The sequence below is a fragment of the Culex pipiens genome, chromosome 3 (assembly GCF_016801865.2).
Source record: "Culex pipiens pallens isolate TS chromosome 3, TS_CPP_V2, whole genome shotgun sequence".
Taxonomy (NCBI): domain Eukaryota; kingdom Metazoa; phylum Arthropoda; class Insecta; order Diptera; family Culicidae; genus Culex; species Culex pipiens.
Genome location: NC_068939.1, coordinates 183,376,009 through 183,392,124, shown reverse-complemented (window position 1 = coordinate 183,392,124; position 16,116 = coordinate 183,376,009). Strand labels below are relative to the sequence as shown.

Below are 16,116 nucleotides of genomic sequence, written 5' to 3'. Positions count from 1 at the left end.
GACTCCGCCAGCCTTCATTATTGAAATCAAAATTCGCCAACATCTGTGCAAATAGATCACCACAGCGGTGGTCCCAAAACATTTCTCATGTCAAGTGGGGGGCTGGCCAACCGCACCCATCACACACATCAGGTGGGTCAGGAAAATCCACCGCAATAACACCTCATCATACCGACCGTACCACCGTTCTTTTTCAAGCGTTTGGGGGTGAAGATTTATTACGCACGAATAATTTCTCTACGCGGCGTGGCGCGAGAGTTATCTCAGCAGACAGGCCGGAGAAGGGTCGGCTGATGTATGTTGGTTTTCCCTAATGTTACTGATTGCTGGATTGGCATAAATCACAGGGAAACTCAAGCGAAAGTTTTCACCTTTTTCGGGCTGGTGTAAGGACTAGATAGAATTTTTTTAAAAACAGTTTTTGGTTTTTTGGAAATTTGGAAATCAATGCAATTTCACAGTGGCACAAACCCCACTGTACTAGTTACATCATACGACAAGTCTCAACTTATCACTGCGAACGTGCTCAGAATATCTAACCGGCCAATCTCTCTCTCCGGAGACGCTTAAAAACTAAGTAAGTGTACACTGTAAATGATCTTTACCTAGCCCAAAGTGTGCTTTGACGCCCCCGAGGTTCCGCACTCGAAACAGGCCGGACTTTTTGAACGCACAATTTAGTATGAACCCAAAGTCGGAGTCTAGCACACAGGTACTTTCTAACTGTCTGATTGTGCCTAAAAGAGGGGGAGAAAAGAAGAGAAAGAAAGAGGGTTTGATTTAATTATCACGTGGTGGAGGAGGAGGGGCTTTTTTTTGGGTAGGTGGGGAGGTTGGCACGTTACTTCCAGCCTTCACTCAGTTCCATGAAGGGGGTGCCGGGACCAAGGATTAGTTGGGTGATAAATGGAAAGGTTAGAAGTGCCCTGGAGTTTAGCTTCTGCTTCCTTAGATTAGGTAAAACACACGAAGATTGCCGCTAGACACACCCCTTCAAATATGCAACGTTTCCAGTGAAGAACCAAGCGTCTCCGTTGACTTCCAAGTTGTTACCTTATTCCAGAACAGACATAAAACAGACATTGCTGAGCATTTAACATAGTTGTTAATCACCACACACTATAATTAGGCTGACCAAAAAATTCCACCGAATGCAAGCCATGTAATCAGAGATTCGGTTTTATTTTGACTGTAATAATTGGACGCATTTATTACAGAGTTCTACCACCGCAAAACAGTGTGATATGTGTGTGTGTACTTGTGTATGTGTGAAAAAAAAACCCTTTGTGCAATTGTGAACCATTTTTGTTTACCACAAATCCCGTTAAAAACAATCACGCAAAAAAGATCCAAACCACAAATAATGTCCTCTGTCTGGTAGGCCAATGACACAAACCCCAGAAATTGTCAATGACACGCACAATCTTAAAGACAACCCAACTTGACAAATTGCTAGTTTCACGCTTAAATCCCAATGCTGGGTTTCCATTTCTCATCCCGTGACTAGAGGGGAAAAAATTACAACTATTGTAGAAACAAACAAAACAACAAATTACACGTTTAGCCACCACATAATTGCCGAAAACCGTCACCACAAAATTGTTAGCTACCGTGTTGGAAAATAGTGAAGGAAAGCTAAATAGAAGGTGTTAGGAAAAGAATAGCTTTGAATGACAGAGCAGACTGAAATTCCCACCGTCAACTAAATGGATGTCTTATTTCAGAAAGTCTTTTTCATCCTGCCATGCATTTATCTTCAACTATTCAGACATGCACAGGGTGACAAGAAAAAAGAAAATTTTGGAAAATCTTAAGAGATACCCCCTGGTTTGATTCTTTAGGTAAAAATAAGTAACTGTGCAAATTTTGAGCCAAATCGGTTAAGGTATAAGGGTCGCTTTTCATGGTTGAAGTTTGTATGGGAAAAACCACAAAAATGTATGAGGAAATGCAAAAAAATCAAAATTCCATCAAAAGGTGGCATTAAATGTGCCGGATCAATGTCTAGTATAACATTTTGAGTAGAATTTTATGACAAACAACCTTTGTCGATCTCCCAAAAATACAAACCTTTGTCGAAGACGGCAAAACGATCCTAGTTAACCCTGACAAGTAAAAAGCGATTTAAAGAAAACGTTATTGCAAGAAAAGATTTTTTTTCATCAACTTTAACGTATATAGACCCCTTAAACCTTAACCGATTTTGCTCAAAATTTTCTCAGCTACTTATTTTTGCCTTTGGGATCGAATCAGGGGGTATCCCTGAAGTCGATTTTTTTACAGTCACCCTAATGAATTTTTTTTCCAGATAATTGTTATTATTTCGATGGTTAGGGGACTATCCATAAACCACGTGGACACTTTTTTGAAATCAACAAAATTATGTAAAATTTTCAATGCTTTCACTAAGAATAGAGCTAAAAATAGAGCTTAAAATTAAAATGCATTTATACCCGAAATTTTAATTATAATTTTTTTAGTTATTTTATATATTAATTCTGATTGGGAAGGCTTCGTTAAGCTCGGTTCTCACAGAGCGTAGCAGAAAATCAACAGAAATCGTTATTTCCTTTCAAATTGTAGTGTCCTACATTGCAACATTGGTATTTTCAAAAGTGATTTTGCCGAAAACATTCTTAAATAATAAAGTATTTCCTCACTTGAGCGTAAAAACACATTCTCCCAATAGCCTTTCGAATTCAGTTTGAAACAGTACTTTTACCACCAGTTATCTGCCAAGGCAATAATAAAGTTAATCACCAAATTGATATCCCCCCTCCCCCGAAAGATCTCAGTAGGCACGAAAAAACGAACCCAAAGAATTGATCCAGTTACCAGCACCGTGACGGCCGCGGCCCACTAGATGCGCAATTGACTGCCGAAGCGAGGAAAATTTCGCGATAAATCACAAGTGCCGGTCCCAGATTCCGCCACTTTCAACGCGAACCTCGAGGCCAACATTGTCCGCAATGGCGCACTCAGGGTCCTTGTTACAATCTGGCAAGACTCTAGCCAGTATTTTCGAAAGTGAATCCATCGAATAAAAAAATTCGAAAGGAAAGGCCGTTTACAAGATTAAATGAAGAGTCGGAGTTCTTCATGGCCTGCTTGGTTGTGCGAGTGCGGGACAGTCCCACTAAAATAATGATTCAAGTTTACAACCCGGGAATGGCGAACCGCGTACACAAAGAGTGCAAAACAAAAACACGCCTCCTGCGCGATTACTTTCAATTTTTGTGATTGTCAATTGTTTGCGAGCTGGAGGCACTACTACCTGTTTCTGTGGGGCCAATTGTGGATCAACCTTAACGCCGTCGCGTCGTCTCGTTGTTTCAAGTTCGACGGCGTACACAATTATTGCAAGGTGTCAGTTGGCCGTCACGAGCAAGTGTGAGTGTGCGGTTTCGAGTATCCAAATCAAACTACCGCAGACGATTTACCTCAATTTGAACCCTTTTTAGGGGAATACCTTGAATACCTTGCCGACGGTATGTGGGTCCCACAGTGAATCGTTCATTTTTGTCGGCACCCCAACTCACAAGATATGTCAATCACATTTTTCTAAACGTTTCACACTTGTGCTGAGGATTACGGTAACGTTATGGCTCACCGAACATGACGAATGAATGTTGCCTCTGGTGATGGTTGATGTGTTGAGGTGTGATCTTTGGGAACATAATAGATTCACGGGCTTTGTAAAACATTATTTGCATATTTTGGTTTGACGACAACAAAAAAATCAATTTGCTTAATAAAACCTATCTTGTTATTTGTTTTCTAGAAAGTTGCTTTTAAATAATTCGGAAATTTAGTGTCAAACGGAAGAAAATGTTTGAAACCCTCTACCATTTTTTGTTACTCAACTGAAAATAAATCGTGTGACATATCAGTAGTAGGCAGAGCCGTACCTAGGGGTTGGCGCAGTTGGCGACCGCCAAGGGCGCCAGACCTTGGGGGGCGCCGAAATCGATGATTATACAAAATTTTCATGTCAGTTATAACATCCTCATCAGGTTTTTGAAACAGAAAGGTTGCCAAATTATAAAATAGAATTACTAATAACTAGATAATTTGGTTTAAAATATAAAAAAAAATATTTTGGAGCGCCAAAATCAATTGTATTAATATTTCTACTGAAGTGTTTTTGAAAATTCATACTTAATGTCAAATTTATTTTTTCATCAAAGCTGCTCTAGTGGCAAAAAGTTAAAGGAGTTCTAGAAGAGGTTCTCAAAATAAATACACGATAAAGTTTGGACTGTTGTATAATGAAGTTTAAGTTATTCCTTCCAGACTAAAAAAAATGTCCAACTATATGTTATTTTCACGATAATTTGGCTGTGAATCACAATCAGCTAAGTTGTGAAAAAATAATGGTCATATTTTGAGATTCTTTTAAATAGGAATTATTTTAACATTAAAACATATACCTTTTTTGAAATTTTGACATTCTCGAGTTAAAAAAATGGCCTTTGAAATATTTTCAGCTCGATATCCCCTTTTATAATCCACCTCGTGCATTGAAATTTGCATACTCTTTTTCAGAATAGTTTTGAAATTGGAAACTGCTGTAAATTTTCACCAATAAGACCAGCATTATTTGTCCAAGAAAAAAAAAGTATTTTAGAGCACATCACTTTTTCAGTTTTAGTTTAACCGGTGTTGTTTACTTTTTAAATCGTCTAAAAAGCTTTGGTAAAGAAAAACAATTAAATTTTTTTTTTCAGTTAAAAACAAAAAAAAATTATCAAGGTTGTCAAGGTTTGTATAATTTTCCCTAAAAATATTTTTCTGGAATATAAAATTTAATTTTACGAATTAAAAATAAATAAATAAATACTGATGAAAATAAAAATCATTGCAACACATAATTAAAAAAAATATTTATGAAGTATATTTTTAAGCATCGTATGGGCGAATCACTCAAAATTAAAAAAAATCTTCTCTTTATATTTTTTTAACAAAAAAACAAAAAACAAAAAAAAATTCGTCAATACTTAGAAATTTTGGAAACTTATGATTGCAAAACAACTGGACAGGTGTATAATGCATTTTAAAACACTTTTTTCATTCAAATGTTGAAACCGTGGCCTGTAATTTTTATTTTTTTGGTCAGAGTCGAGGGACATAAACTTCCAAAAATATTTGCAAAGGCCAACATTGATTTCGACGAAATTTTGTTCTGCCGCTGCATGTTGAAATATTATAATTCGATGCCAGTGTGCTTTTTTGAACTAAGCTTGCTGGAATTCCTATCTAGATAGAAAAAGGTAGCACACGGGCATCGAATTATTATTTTTTCAATTTTGAAGAAGGATTTTTTTTCTGTTTTCGTTGTAGTTAACGAAATGAAATCCAAAGCCAAATCATCTAATTATTTTCCGGGAAAGTTCTTTGCTGATACAATCAAATTAATACTAGAGCAGATCAAATTATGCAGGCTAAGAAATATAAAACTAGCCAACAAGTTATAGCAAAATTTATCATAGTTGAGCATTTAATTCTATGCATTTTTTTTGCAAAATGAATAAAAAAACAAATAGCAGGTTTTTTTTTAATTTATCGATTATTGATTTTATGAAACCTGAGAAAATATCCAGCCAACTAAACTCCTATAATAAATTTCCAATCCAACCTATTGCATATTATTTAAAAAAAAAATAACTGTGTTTCTGAATTAAACCATATAATCCATATATCATATGTATAAAAAAATAAACATAAACACCATATATAAAATGTATCAATGTTCTACAAAGTTGTAGAACAGTCAATTCCAAAAAACTGTAAGCTTAAAAAAATGTTCAAAGCTAGAGAAAAACAGTCTAAAATCGTTAAATTTGTTGCAAAAACTCATTCGTGGCATGGACTTTGATCTAGAGAGAAATATTTCGATACAATTGTAAGTGAATCGTCTTGCAGAAAGTCACTAAATCGTCTCTTAATTATTTTCAAACAAGTATGATCAAACGATTGCGAGGTTCAAGCTTAAAAAAATAAACTTTTGGATTTTGACGAGATTTTAAAATTTCAAACTGCGACCACTATTCTTTTGTACACTAAGCAAACCTTCAAATCTGTCTGAAATGCTCTAGGGTTTATTCTAATTCAATTTAATAGAATATATTGCTTTTCGATAGTTTCACACAAGCTTTAAATTTCAAGCATGTTCATTTAACAGATATTTTTATGGTTGACAGGACACTAAATAAGTATAGGGTAAATGCAGCAATTATTGCACGTTTGTGTTTATACTATTAAGTATTTGTAAATCACCATATTAAGTTGTATTTCATGAAAATTAACTAGAATTCTAACAGTTGAAAATAATAACAAAAATAATTAAATTCTACAATACAACCCATTGCAACTACCGACTAATGTACACCCTTCCCGATATTGCTGGCAACGGTTTTGTGGCGAATGTTGTAGCACATAAAAACAACAAAACTGGTCGTCCTTGCTAGGTTATAGCCAGAGTGCCACAGATTGTGCCTGAATCGGTTTTCCAGTAGTAGCAGCATCAGCCGAAGGGAGATGGGGTAAAGTGTCCGGTTAGTGACATATTGCAAAGCATCGATTGGTGGGGAGGGAAGAAACAGCTATTTGGCTGGGATCCACCGATGTCGAACCAATTTATGTTCTAATTTAATAAAATGGCGCGCAGCACTGAACCGGAGAGGAAACAGCTTTGGTTGGGAGTTTAAAATTGAACCGAATTCGAAAACGAAAAGCGGTCACTCGTGAAACTGTGTTTCAGTACACGGGTAGCGGAAAAAACAACGTTGTATGCAAAATAGCATTGTGGTGGCCAGGCACCTATGTAAATCAGCAGAATAAATATGAATAAAATGAATATAAATAACAGTTTGACACTTTCGCCGTGTGGGGCGACACTCCCGGCGGATAGCGCGAAGTAGATAGAGAAAGTCGATGTCGCTGGCAAAAAAGTGGCGCTAAATTGACAAACTGAAAAACCGAGGATGATTTATTTGCTCAGACACGCGTAGCACAACCCAACACTGAATTGGCTTTTATCGAGTTGTTTTTATTCTGTTTTTTTTTCCCCCGAGGGGAGAACCATCCTGCCCTCAGTCAAACAACGTGGCACTGATTGTATTTGACAGATTTTCAGATCTGCCACTGGTTGCCAAAAATAAAAATAAAAACGAAGGCTCTTCCATTTCAGCGGATTCGAGCACCATGAATTGAACGTCATCTGAATCATAAATCTGCAAAATTGTGTCATTCATCAGAGTGGCCCAAACAAGGTCGAAAAACCTTTCAAGTTCAGCAGACAGAAGCTTCGACAGTCCTCCTCAGGCGTCGTGATCTAATGTAATAAGCCGCGCCGCAACGAGCGACCTTGCCGGATCCATCTGTCCAACTCAATCTTCCTCGACCCGCGCTTTGTAACCATTCATGCAGCAGTCCGGCGCTGGCCATTTAAACCAGTTCCGGATTGAACACCTCACCTTAAGTCGGTCGACGCGCACGCACACTCTGTTGATCGCCCTCAAGTGCCGATTGGGCTGTTGTTTGTTTTTTATTGTCTCTTTTAATGTCTTGTCCTACAGCAAGTGGGTATTCATTCGTCGATTGAAATCGGTTCAGCCGAAGACCTGCGGCTACCACAGAGATCGAACTTGACCGCTGGACAGCGGGTTAGGGTCGAGTTTAAGTAGGTCAAAATCTAAAACTATGACGTTCTTAAAAATGATCAACATTAGTTATGCCCTTCTCACAGCATCTCAGCTCGGGTGGCACGTCGGCGGAGTAAGTAAATACTCGTTATAACTCAAATTCTCTCACCGTGCACTGGGTGGAATTCAAGAAATGCACCACCAGTGAGTGTCAGTCCCAAGCTCAGAGTTCACCGAAAAGGGGCAACACCATCTGTGGCCAAGACCGCGACCGCGACGACGACGACGGAGAAATGTGTTCAAAAATGAAAACAGCAAAAATTTTCGCCGACCCACGATGATATGTTGGCTACATGTTGGCGGTCAACTCCGCCGTGGTCGAGGAAAAATAAAATAATGCAAGGAGAGATGTCCGAGCCGGTTTTCCTCAAATGTTTTGCTCTTTTTCGCCGACGCGATGACCTCTGGTGGGGCCAAGGCATCGCATCGGAGCTGGGGCACCTTCGGATGATTCAATTCAATTGGATGGTTGAGTACACAGGAAATGCTTGCGGCGGCGTTGGCAGTCAAGGTGATCCAGGACCAAATGGGTGATTTAAAGATATACGAAAAATGAGAACAAAATTATAGACTGTTTCCACGATTATCGGAATCACGATCTGCTGTTTTATGATAGCTGATCAGTTCGACATCATTATCTAGCCCGGAAGTGTGCAATATGCGCTTGATTCAAATTGAGATGAAATACAATATAAATACTAATTTGGGTCCATCTTGATTGACCCATATTCCATATTCTTCCAAAACTTCATTTTTGTATGAAAAACGTTTTTTTCGCCAACTTCATGCTGGGGTATCAATGGGTAAATGTTGACCGATTTTGCTCATATTTGGCCCAAAGTCCTGAAATAGCTCAAGGAACAATATTCAGCTTGTGGAGCGAGGTTTTGTAAAAAAAAGTCCCATATTCTGGGCACCCTACTGTCCATACAAAGGCTATTGAAATATTCAAAAGTCTGTATCTTGAGAACGATTTTTCTAATCAATTTAAAATCTTCGGAATTTTCACGAAAAAAAAAAACGAAACTATTGGCACTACGCCCCTCGGGGCATGGCCTTCCTCTAACGTGGGATTTCTGCTCCAGCGCCTCTGACGAGACAGGAGAAACCGGGACCGACGTTTTACTTCACCATCCGATAGAAGCTCAGTGGATAAGGCGGGAATCGAACCCGCGTCTCATAGCATCATCGGGATCGGCAGCCGAAGCCGCTACCCCTGCGCCACGAGACATTTTCGATTTTCACACAAATATCGAATTGCGCCAAATAATTATTTAAAAAAATGTAATTCTGGATTTGTATTGGATAACAAATAATGCATCTTTTAAGCGGTGGCACAAGTTGATTCGTTTGGTAGTATCGCCAATTTAAAAAAAAATCATAATTTCCTAAAACGTGGTGAAAAAAAAGAAGTCCATTTTGAAACTACTCAATTTTCCTGTAGCGAATGACGAACGGCCACTTTTCGTCACCAAAAATAACAGAATCAAAATACAATACTTTTCGATACAAGGACTGAAATTTTTTACTTTTAGTAATTGAGCAATTCCATGTCAAATAGGGAATCGGTGAAACCGGAACCCTTCCGATTTCAATGAAATTTTGTAGACATGTTATCCTATACTTATGTAAGCCATTGTTGTGTATATGGAGCCAGTTTCACTCGATAATGACATTTGATAAGGGCGTAAGTGTTTTCAATATTTTTGTATTTCGTAATTCAAATATCGCTGTATCTCGAATAGCCTAAAATTGAGCAACTCACCTCAAATAATACAAAAATCATTTACTAAAACTTTTTTGTTTGAAAACCGCTCTAAACGTCAAAATTTTCAAAAATCGAATACGGGAACGATTCTCCAGACAATTTTACATTAAAGTCTTCATATTGACCACTGTCCTAAGTCCAATCCATGTAAATTTTTTGCGGTTTTGAATAGGTATAAAAATGTTGAAAAAAATGTTTTTTGAAGGTTTTTAGCAATTTCTATATTGCAAACTTGATTTTTTAGTCTCGTAAATATTTATACTGGAAAGCTCGTTCAATTTCCCATAAGATTGTCTTTGACCATATTACTACTACTATTTTGACTTTGTTTTAAGATTTGAAATCATATTTACAATCAAAAAGTACTTGAGAGTAGGTTAGTAATCACTGAGCCACTTTTTATTTTTAACTTTCAACGATTTTTGTAATTTTTAATGAGCTTTTTGTGTTCTAACATTGACCAAAATATGAGATGGATCTGACGTCTACGGAAGTAAAAAAAAAATGAAATTACAAGCCATAGTCTTTGAATGCAAAAAGTGTTTTAAAATGCATTTTACACAAGTTCAGTTGTTATGCAATGATTAGTTTTCAAAGAATATAAGATTTGACGAAAACAAACAATTTAGAGAAAAAAAAACTTTTTGCTATCAAAACATCGAAAATTTTTAAAAATGCAAACGATTTTTAAATCAACCCAAACATGCTAAAAATGATTCTTAACGCTGGGGAATGCATTTTAAATCGATTTCAACTGATCCATTGAAATTTTAAAGTTTTTTGAAGAAAAAAAATGCCTCTTGATTTTTCGGGCCTACTTTGAACGGGGGGAGGGGGAGGGGGTACCAACCTAATCGAATCACGAAATATTTTTGTTGTTGTCTTATTTTTGATTGTGAGCTTATGTATGACCCCTAAACTACGCTAAAGTGATTTAGAATTTTTAACTCCAAGATGGCGGCCAATATGGCGGGAATGAAATATTGAAAAAATGCATTTATTGTTTATTAGGCAATAAACTATTCAAACTTGACTAAAACAGGGTCGCAGAACTCGAATCTTTGTGATTCGATTATCCAAAGTCACATACAAAACCTTTGGATAATCGAACTTCGGATAATCGAGGCTTCGAACAATCGAGTCTGGACTGTATAATACATTTTTGCGATTATTCTAAAAATAGATATTAAAAACTTTCAAATCTTTGCATAAATAAAAAAAAGAATCCAAACATAAAATCAAGTAGAAAAAAGTTACACTACTGGAAAAAGTTACGTTGTAGAACAAAATTTAATCAGAATGACATATCAACCTAAATCAATGTAGGGTTTGCTTTATCAGCATTGTTCTGATTCAATACATATTGACAGATCGATGAAAAATAAAAATTGAATACAGCGCCAACGATACAAAATAGATTCCAAATAGCTGAAAATTTGATATGATGAATATTGCTATCATTTAATACCATTAAGCCAATTCCAAGAAAAAAATATCAATATTTAACAACTCAATTTCAACGCCGAACGTGCATCAAATTCATAAAACATAATAATTACCCGCTTCTATTGTCATTAAACAAGAACGAACATAGCTTCGCTGCTGTACGTACACACCAAACAAGTCATAAAAATGTGTACCTGTGTTTGTGGTGTGCACAATGCACGAACGGAACCACCAGTCAACAGCAAATAATTGAGATAAATGGGCGTTTTAATTGCCCGACTAGAAATTACACCATCCAGTGAACCATTTAACGACCATTTTGTTCTCTTCTCGCGCCGAAGATGCTGCCGCCGCCATAGACCAAGTTCAAAGCCGTGAGAAAAATTAAGGAAAAGTGAGCACGAAAAATGAAGAAAACAAACTCAAGGCGCTCGATTAGTGTCGTTTTGTCGAAATATATTTTTCAGTTTCCATGTTCGCATCGTTAAGTTCTTTGCGCTAATTAAATTTAAACTTTGCTTGCTCGTTACTCGCCGTTTGTTGGCCGGTTTTACAGTAAGTTAAACGATTTTCGCTACTAGACAGTGTGCGTTGTGTCTTTTTTTCCAGCAAAAGTTCCTTCGACCTTATTTCCAAGATGGAATGAATGTGTGTACATTGTTGCATAACGTCGTCACACGAAGAAAAACAGTAACTATTTGCCCTTTTTAGCCTCGGCATCATAACTCATCTGTCTGAGATCTTCAATTAGGGTCATTTTCCCCTGTTGGTGGAATCGGCCGGCGCCCTTCCTTTCTCCTTGCGCAGTTTTGGAGTTAGTTATGCATCAGGCCGTTAACGTCTCTCCAAGCCCACGATCCCGCGGGCCATTTTCGGCGAAAGAGTGTAACTCCCCGGGGAGGAGGTCAAAAAAATGTCAGCTTATACGCGACTAAGGCTAATTTAATAGACGCGATCTTGCCCAATCGCCCACGGCTGGCAGGCGGAGTTTGCCACCCCAAGACATTATCCAAACTAATTGCGTAAAGAACAGCCAATTGCAGTGATGACGATGGACGGCGACGTACACGACTTCTTTTTGACTAAATTGTTTACCGCTGGTTTCGCACAACTTGAAGACCTGTGCCGCTTGCAGTTGGAACTTTGAAGAGTTATCCAATAAAGCTCTCGTGTATGTGTATGTTTGCTCTTTTTATTGTAATCCGCGTGGAAAATGAGATGCATTCGAGACCACTGCTAAGAGCTGAGACCAACCAACCGTGTCACCAGTAGATCTTGGGCTAAGATCACAAGGTGGCTCAACCAACAGCATGCAGTGTGCTGATGCTTAGCCCAGATGGTTGTCACCGCGAGGTTATGTTTGAGTACACACGAGAGCAGATTGAGCGCTGCGTTTGAGTGTTGAAATTACCAGATGTGCAATGTCGAGTCGCTTGGCGACGTCCTTCGAGGATTATTGGTCATTTACTATTCAATTACGTTTATTAAGTGACTTCGTCTCAATTACACTCTGTACAATGGGACCACTCCATTGGCAAGGGAGTAAATTAGCATGTATCATTTTGTTCTGGACAAAACTGTCAGCGCGCTTTCAAATGTGTGCACGATATATGACCATTAATAACATCTAGATGGGAATCAAAATACCAAGTCCATTAAAGCGAACCAAATACTATTCAATAAATATTAATCCAATTGCCCCGGGAGATATCTATCGCGATTGATTTATGCCAACCGAAGGTGGAGCGCACGTTAATTGTTCGCGCAGCCAAAGCCCGTGTCAAACTTGACAGCCGAAATATACAGTCTCGGCTGGGCGCAATTTGGACACCCGCTGAGGCCTGAGTAATTCAATTATAAATGTTTCTTTCGCATCATGTTGACCCAGGGGAGCAGGGTAGCCTGAAATTGTTATTATTTAAGTTCATGCTGAATTTCCTTAAAATAACATTTGAAAATATAATATAATGGTTTGTGTGGAACGTTTTAATTCTTTCCTCTAAATAAGGTAGAATGAACTTTATTGCAAGTTTTTGTCCCCCCTTCAATTTTTCCAATTTTTAATCTAAGATTTATTTTTTCATAGAAAAAACTTCACAGAAAAAAAATCATGGTAATATTACCTCTGGGAAGGGGTACATCTGTTATGTCAGAAAAAAGGTGTAATTTACCTCTGGAAATGTGTAATTTTACCACTTTTCTGGTGTAATGTCACTTTTTCAGTCTAAATTGATGTAAACTAACATCATAAAAGAGGTAATATTCAACCTTCCAAAATTACAGCTTACAAATTTTCATTATTTTTTACTGTGTTGTACAGTTGATTGTAAACTATTAAGAGTACATTGTATAACGTTTGTGCGCCTCATCATTAAAAAAATGAATTTTAGTATCACAGATCGGAAAAGACGTAAAAATTTTGGAGACAAAATATTTAAATCAATTCATATATATTTTGAAATTTTTCGCGACCAAAGCCGAGGGACAAATACTTTTAATTAAATTTATTTTAAAAAAGAATTATATCTGACTTTATCTAATCACTGAGATTTCTCACAGGTCCTCTCACATGTTAGGTGGTTTGAGCTTATTTTCTAAGCAAAAAGATGTATCATTAGAAGTTTCTTTCCCAATAGTGTATTTTTACCTTTACAATCTAATCCTTTATTCTTAATAATAAAAGCATTTTTATCTAAATCAAAACTTTATCCATTCAAACAAAAAAATCAAAAAAAAAAATTACGTGGGTTATGGATGGCCCCAAAAAGCGTTTTGTTTTAATTTTTATTTTATTAGTAATTTTTTATCAATACGACAAAATGAAATTCAGTTACACAGAAAAAAATGATGGGAATATAACATCGGAGAATGGTGACAGAGTTTGTGTCAAAAGAAGTGTGTAATTTTGCATCAGGAAATGGTGAAATTCTCATCAGCTTCTGGTGAATTTTCATTAGGTTAATTTTTTGCTCAAAAAAGAGGTAATTTTCAACCAATCAAATTTTCAACTTTCCAAATTTCCTTTTTTTTTTGGGTACACAGAAAAAATGATAATAATATTACATATGAGAATGGTGACAGATTCTGTGTCAAAAGAAGTGGGTAATTTTACATCAAGAACTAGTGAAATTTTCTTCAGTTTTTTGTTGAATTTCACATTTTTGCACATTAATTTGGTAAACCATATTTTCCACCTTCCAAAATTCTATTTTTACTCGTACCGTCAACTTGGGTGAATTGGGACACATGGGGCGAACTGGGACAGCAGTTTAAACCATGTTAGAGCACAATATTTTGATTTTTAGAACAGACTCAGACCAACAAAATGTGTACATCCATTTCCAAATTTAAAACCTTTAAGTACTCTAAACACTGCTGTCCCTATTCAGACTGTAGTCCCGATTCACCCCAGATGACGGTACACTCTTTTTTTTAATTTTACACACTAAACATCAAAATAAATAATTTCTCTGTTTTTTATTTTGAATCTTAAAAATGATTTCTGAAATTTTGTTTGGCAAATTTTAAGATTTTTTCCCAAAAGTAACATTTTTTTTTCAAAAATATATAATTTTGGTGTCCGATTCTGCACCATCCTAAACTCTAGCACAAATTATGCCCAAGATATCTCGAACACTATTTATACAATTTTCATGTCTCAATTTTTTTTGGGAAATTTCTGTATTAAAATACGAGTAATTTCAACATTTTAGAATGAATTGCTTCTTTTTGATAAGGATTAAAACATGTATGTGTCATATTTTCAAATGATGAGCTGAACTTTAATATTTCAAAATTATTAGACAACACTGCTTTTCCTTCAAAGTATTAAAAAAAAACAAAACAAAATTATGAAAAAGTCGAAAAAATTTGCCTTAAAATGCCTGCAGCTTGGAAACTGTACTGAACTTTTAGATTTCAAAATTATTAGACAACACTGCTTATCCTTCAAAGTATTTAAAAAAAAAAAATATATGAAAAAGTCGAAAAATTTTGCCTTAAAGTGCCTATAGCTTGGAAACGGTGCTCTTTATCTAAAAAATGTAATTTTCGATTGCAAATTTGATTTTGCATCTTAAAAAAAATGTTTGAAATTTTGTTTGGCAATATTTTAGATTTTTTTAAGGTCACATTTTTTCAAAAATAAATAACTTTGGTGTCCGATTTTGCACCATCCTAAACTCTAGCAAAAATCTATTGGTACAATTTTCATGTCAAAAAAAAAATTTTTTTTTTGGGAAATTTAATACGAGTATTTTCAACATTTTAGAATCAAGTAAACGAAACGAAGTTGACTTTATAGCTGTCGGCCACCATTGCTAGTACCAACCACTAGTGTCTTCCTTTTTATCTACAAGGACTTCGCCGCCCTGGGCTCCTAAGTGTATGAAAGTATGGCACGGAGCGACGGCGCCGAATACCCATATTTACACAAAGAATTTTAGAGCGCCCGCCGCGGGATTCGAACCGGCGACCTCTGGATTGTGAGTCCAGTGCGCGGTCCGATTGATCCACACGGGCGGGCTTTAGAATCAAGTGCTTCTTTTTTAAAAGGCTTAAAACATTTATGTGTCACATTTTCAAATGTTGAGCAGAATTTTTAAATTTCAAAATTATTAGAAAACACTGATAAAATATGTTTTTGCAAAAATAAAGTTTTAAGATTCTTTATCTCAGCAACCAGCAGCCGATCGACAGAGTTAAAAAATGTAGATTCTAGATTTTTTTTGCTTTTTAAAAATAGGGTGCTTCTCCTTCAAAGTATTTTTAAAATAATAAAAAAAATATGAAAAAATCTAATAAATTTGCCTTAAAATGCCTGTAGCTTGAAAACTGTGCTCTTTATCCCAAAATGTCATTTTCGATTGCAAATTTGATTTTGCATCTTAAAACTAATTTATGAAAATTTGTTTGACAAACATGTATAATTTTGGTGTTCGATTTTGCACCATCCTAAACTCTAGCACAAAATTATGCCATTTTAATTTACCTGAACATATCGAACAAAAAATCGACAAAAAAAATAAAAATGTCACTTGGGAATTTTACTTTTAAGAGCGAGTTTTTCACCGATGTGAAACAGGTCGTATCGAGGTGCTCCGATTTGGATGAAACTTTCAGCGTTTGTTTGTCTATACATGAGATGAACTCATGTCAAATATGAGCCCTCTACGACAAAGGGAAGTGGGGTAAAACGGG

General features: G+C 36.3%; 1 protein-coding gene across 5 annotated transcripts in view; it reads right to left on the bottom strand.

Annotated features, from left to right (window-relative positions):
* The window catches only part of LOC120425773 (uncharacterized), a 115,371-nt gene that overhangs the window by 38,814 nt on the left and 60,441 nt on the right, over window positions 1–16,116 (bottom strand). For 4 of the 5 annotated variants that reach the window (XM_039590383.2, XM_052710074.1, XM_039590384.2 and 1 more), the window contains exon 3: window positions 606–737. The exons of the other annotated variant lie outside the window; for it this stretch is intronic. In XM_039590383.2, the coding sequence (XP_039446317.1) occupies window positions 606–737 (132 nt within the window). The remainder of the gene's footprint in view (window positions 1–605; window positions 738–16,116) is intronic. 5 annotated transcript variants of the gene reach the window in all.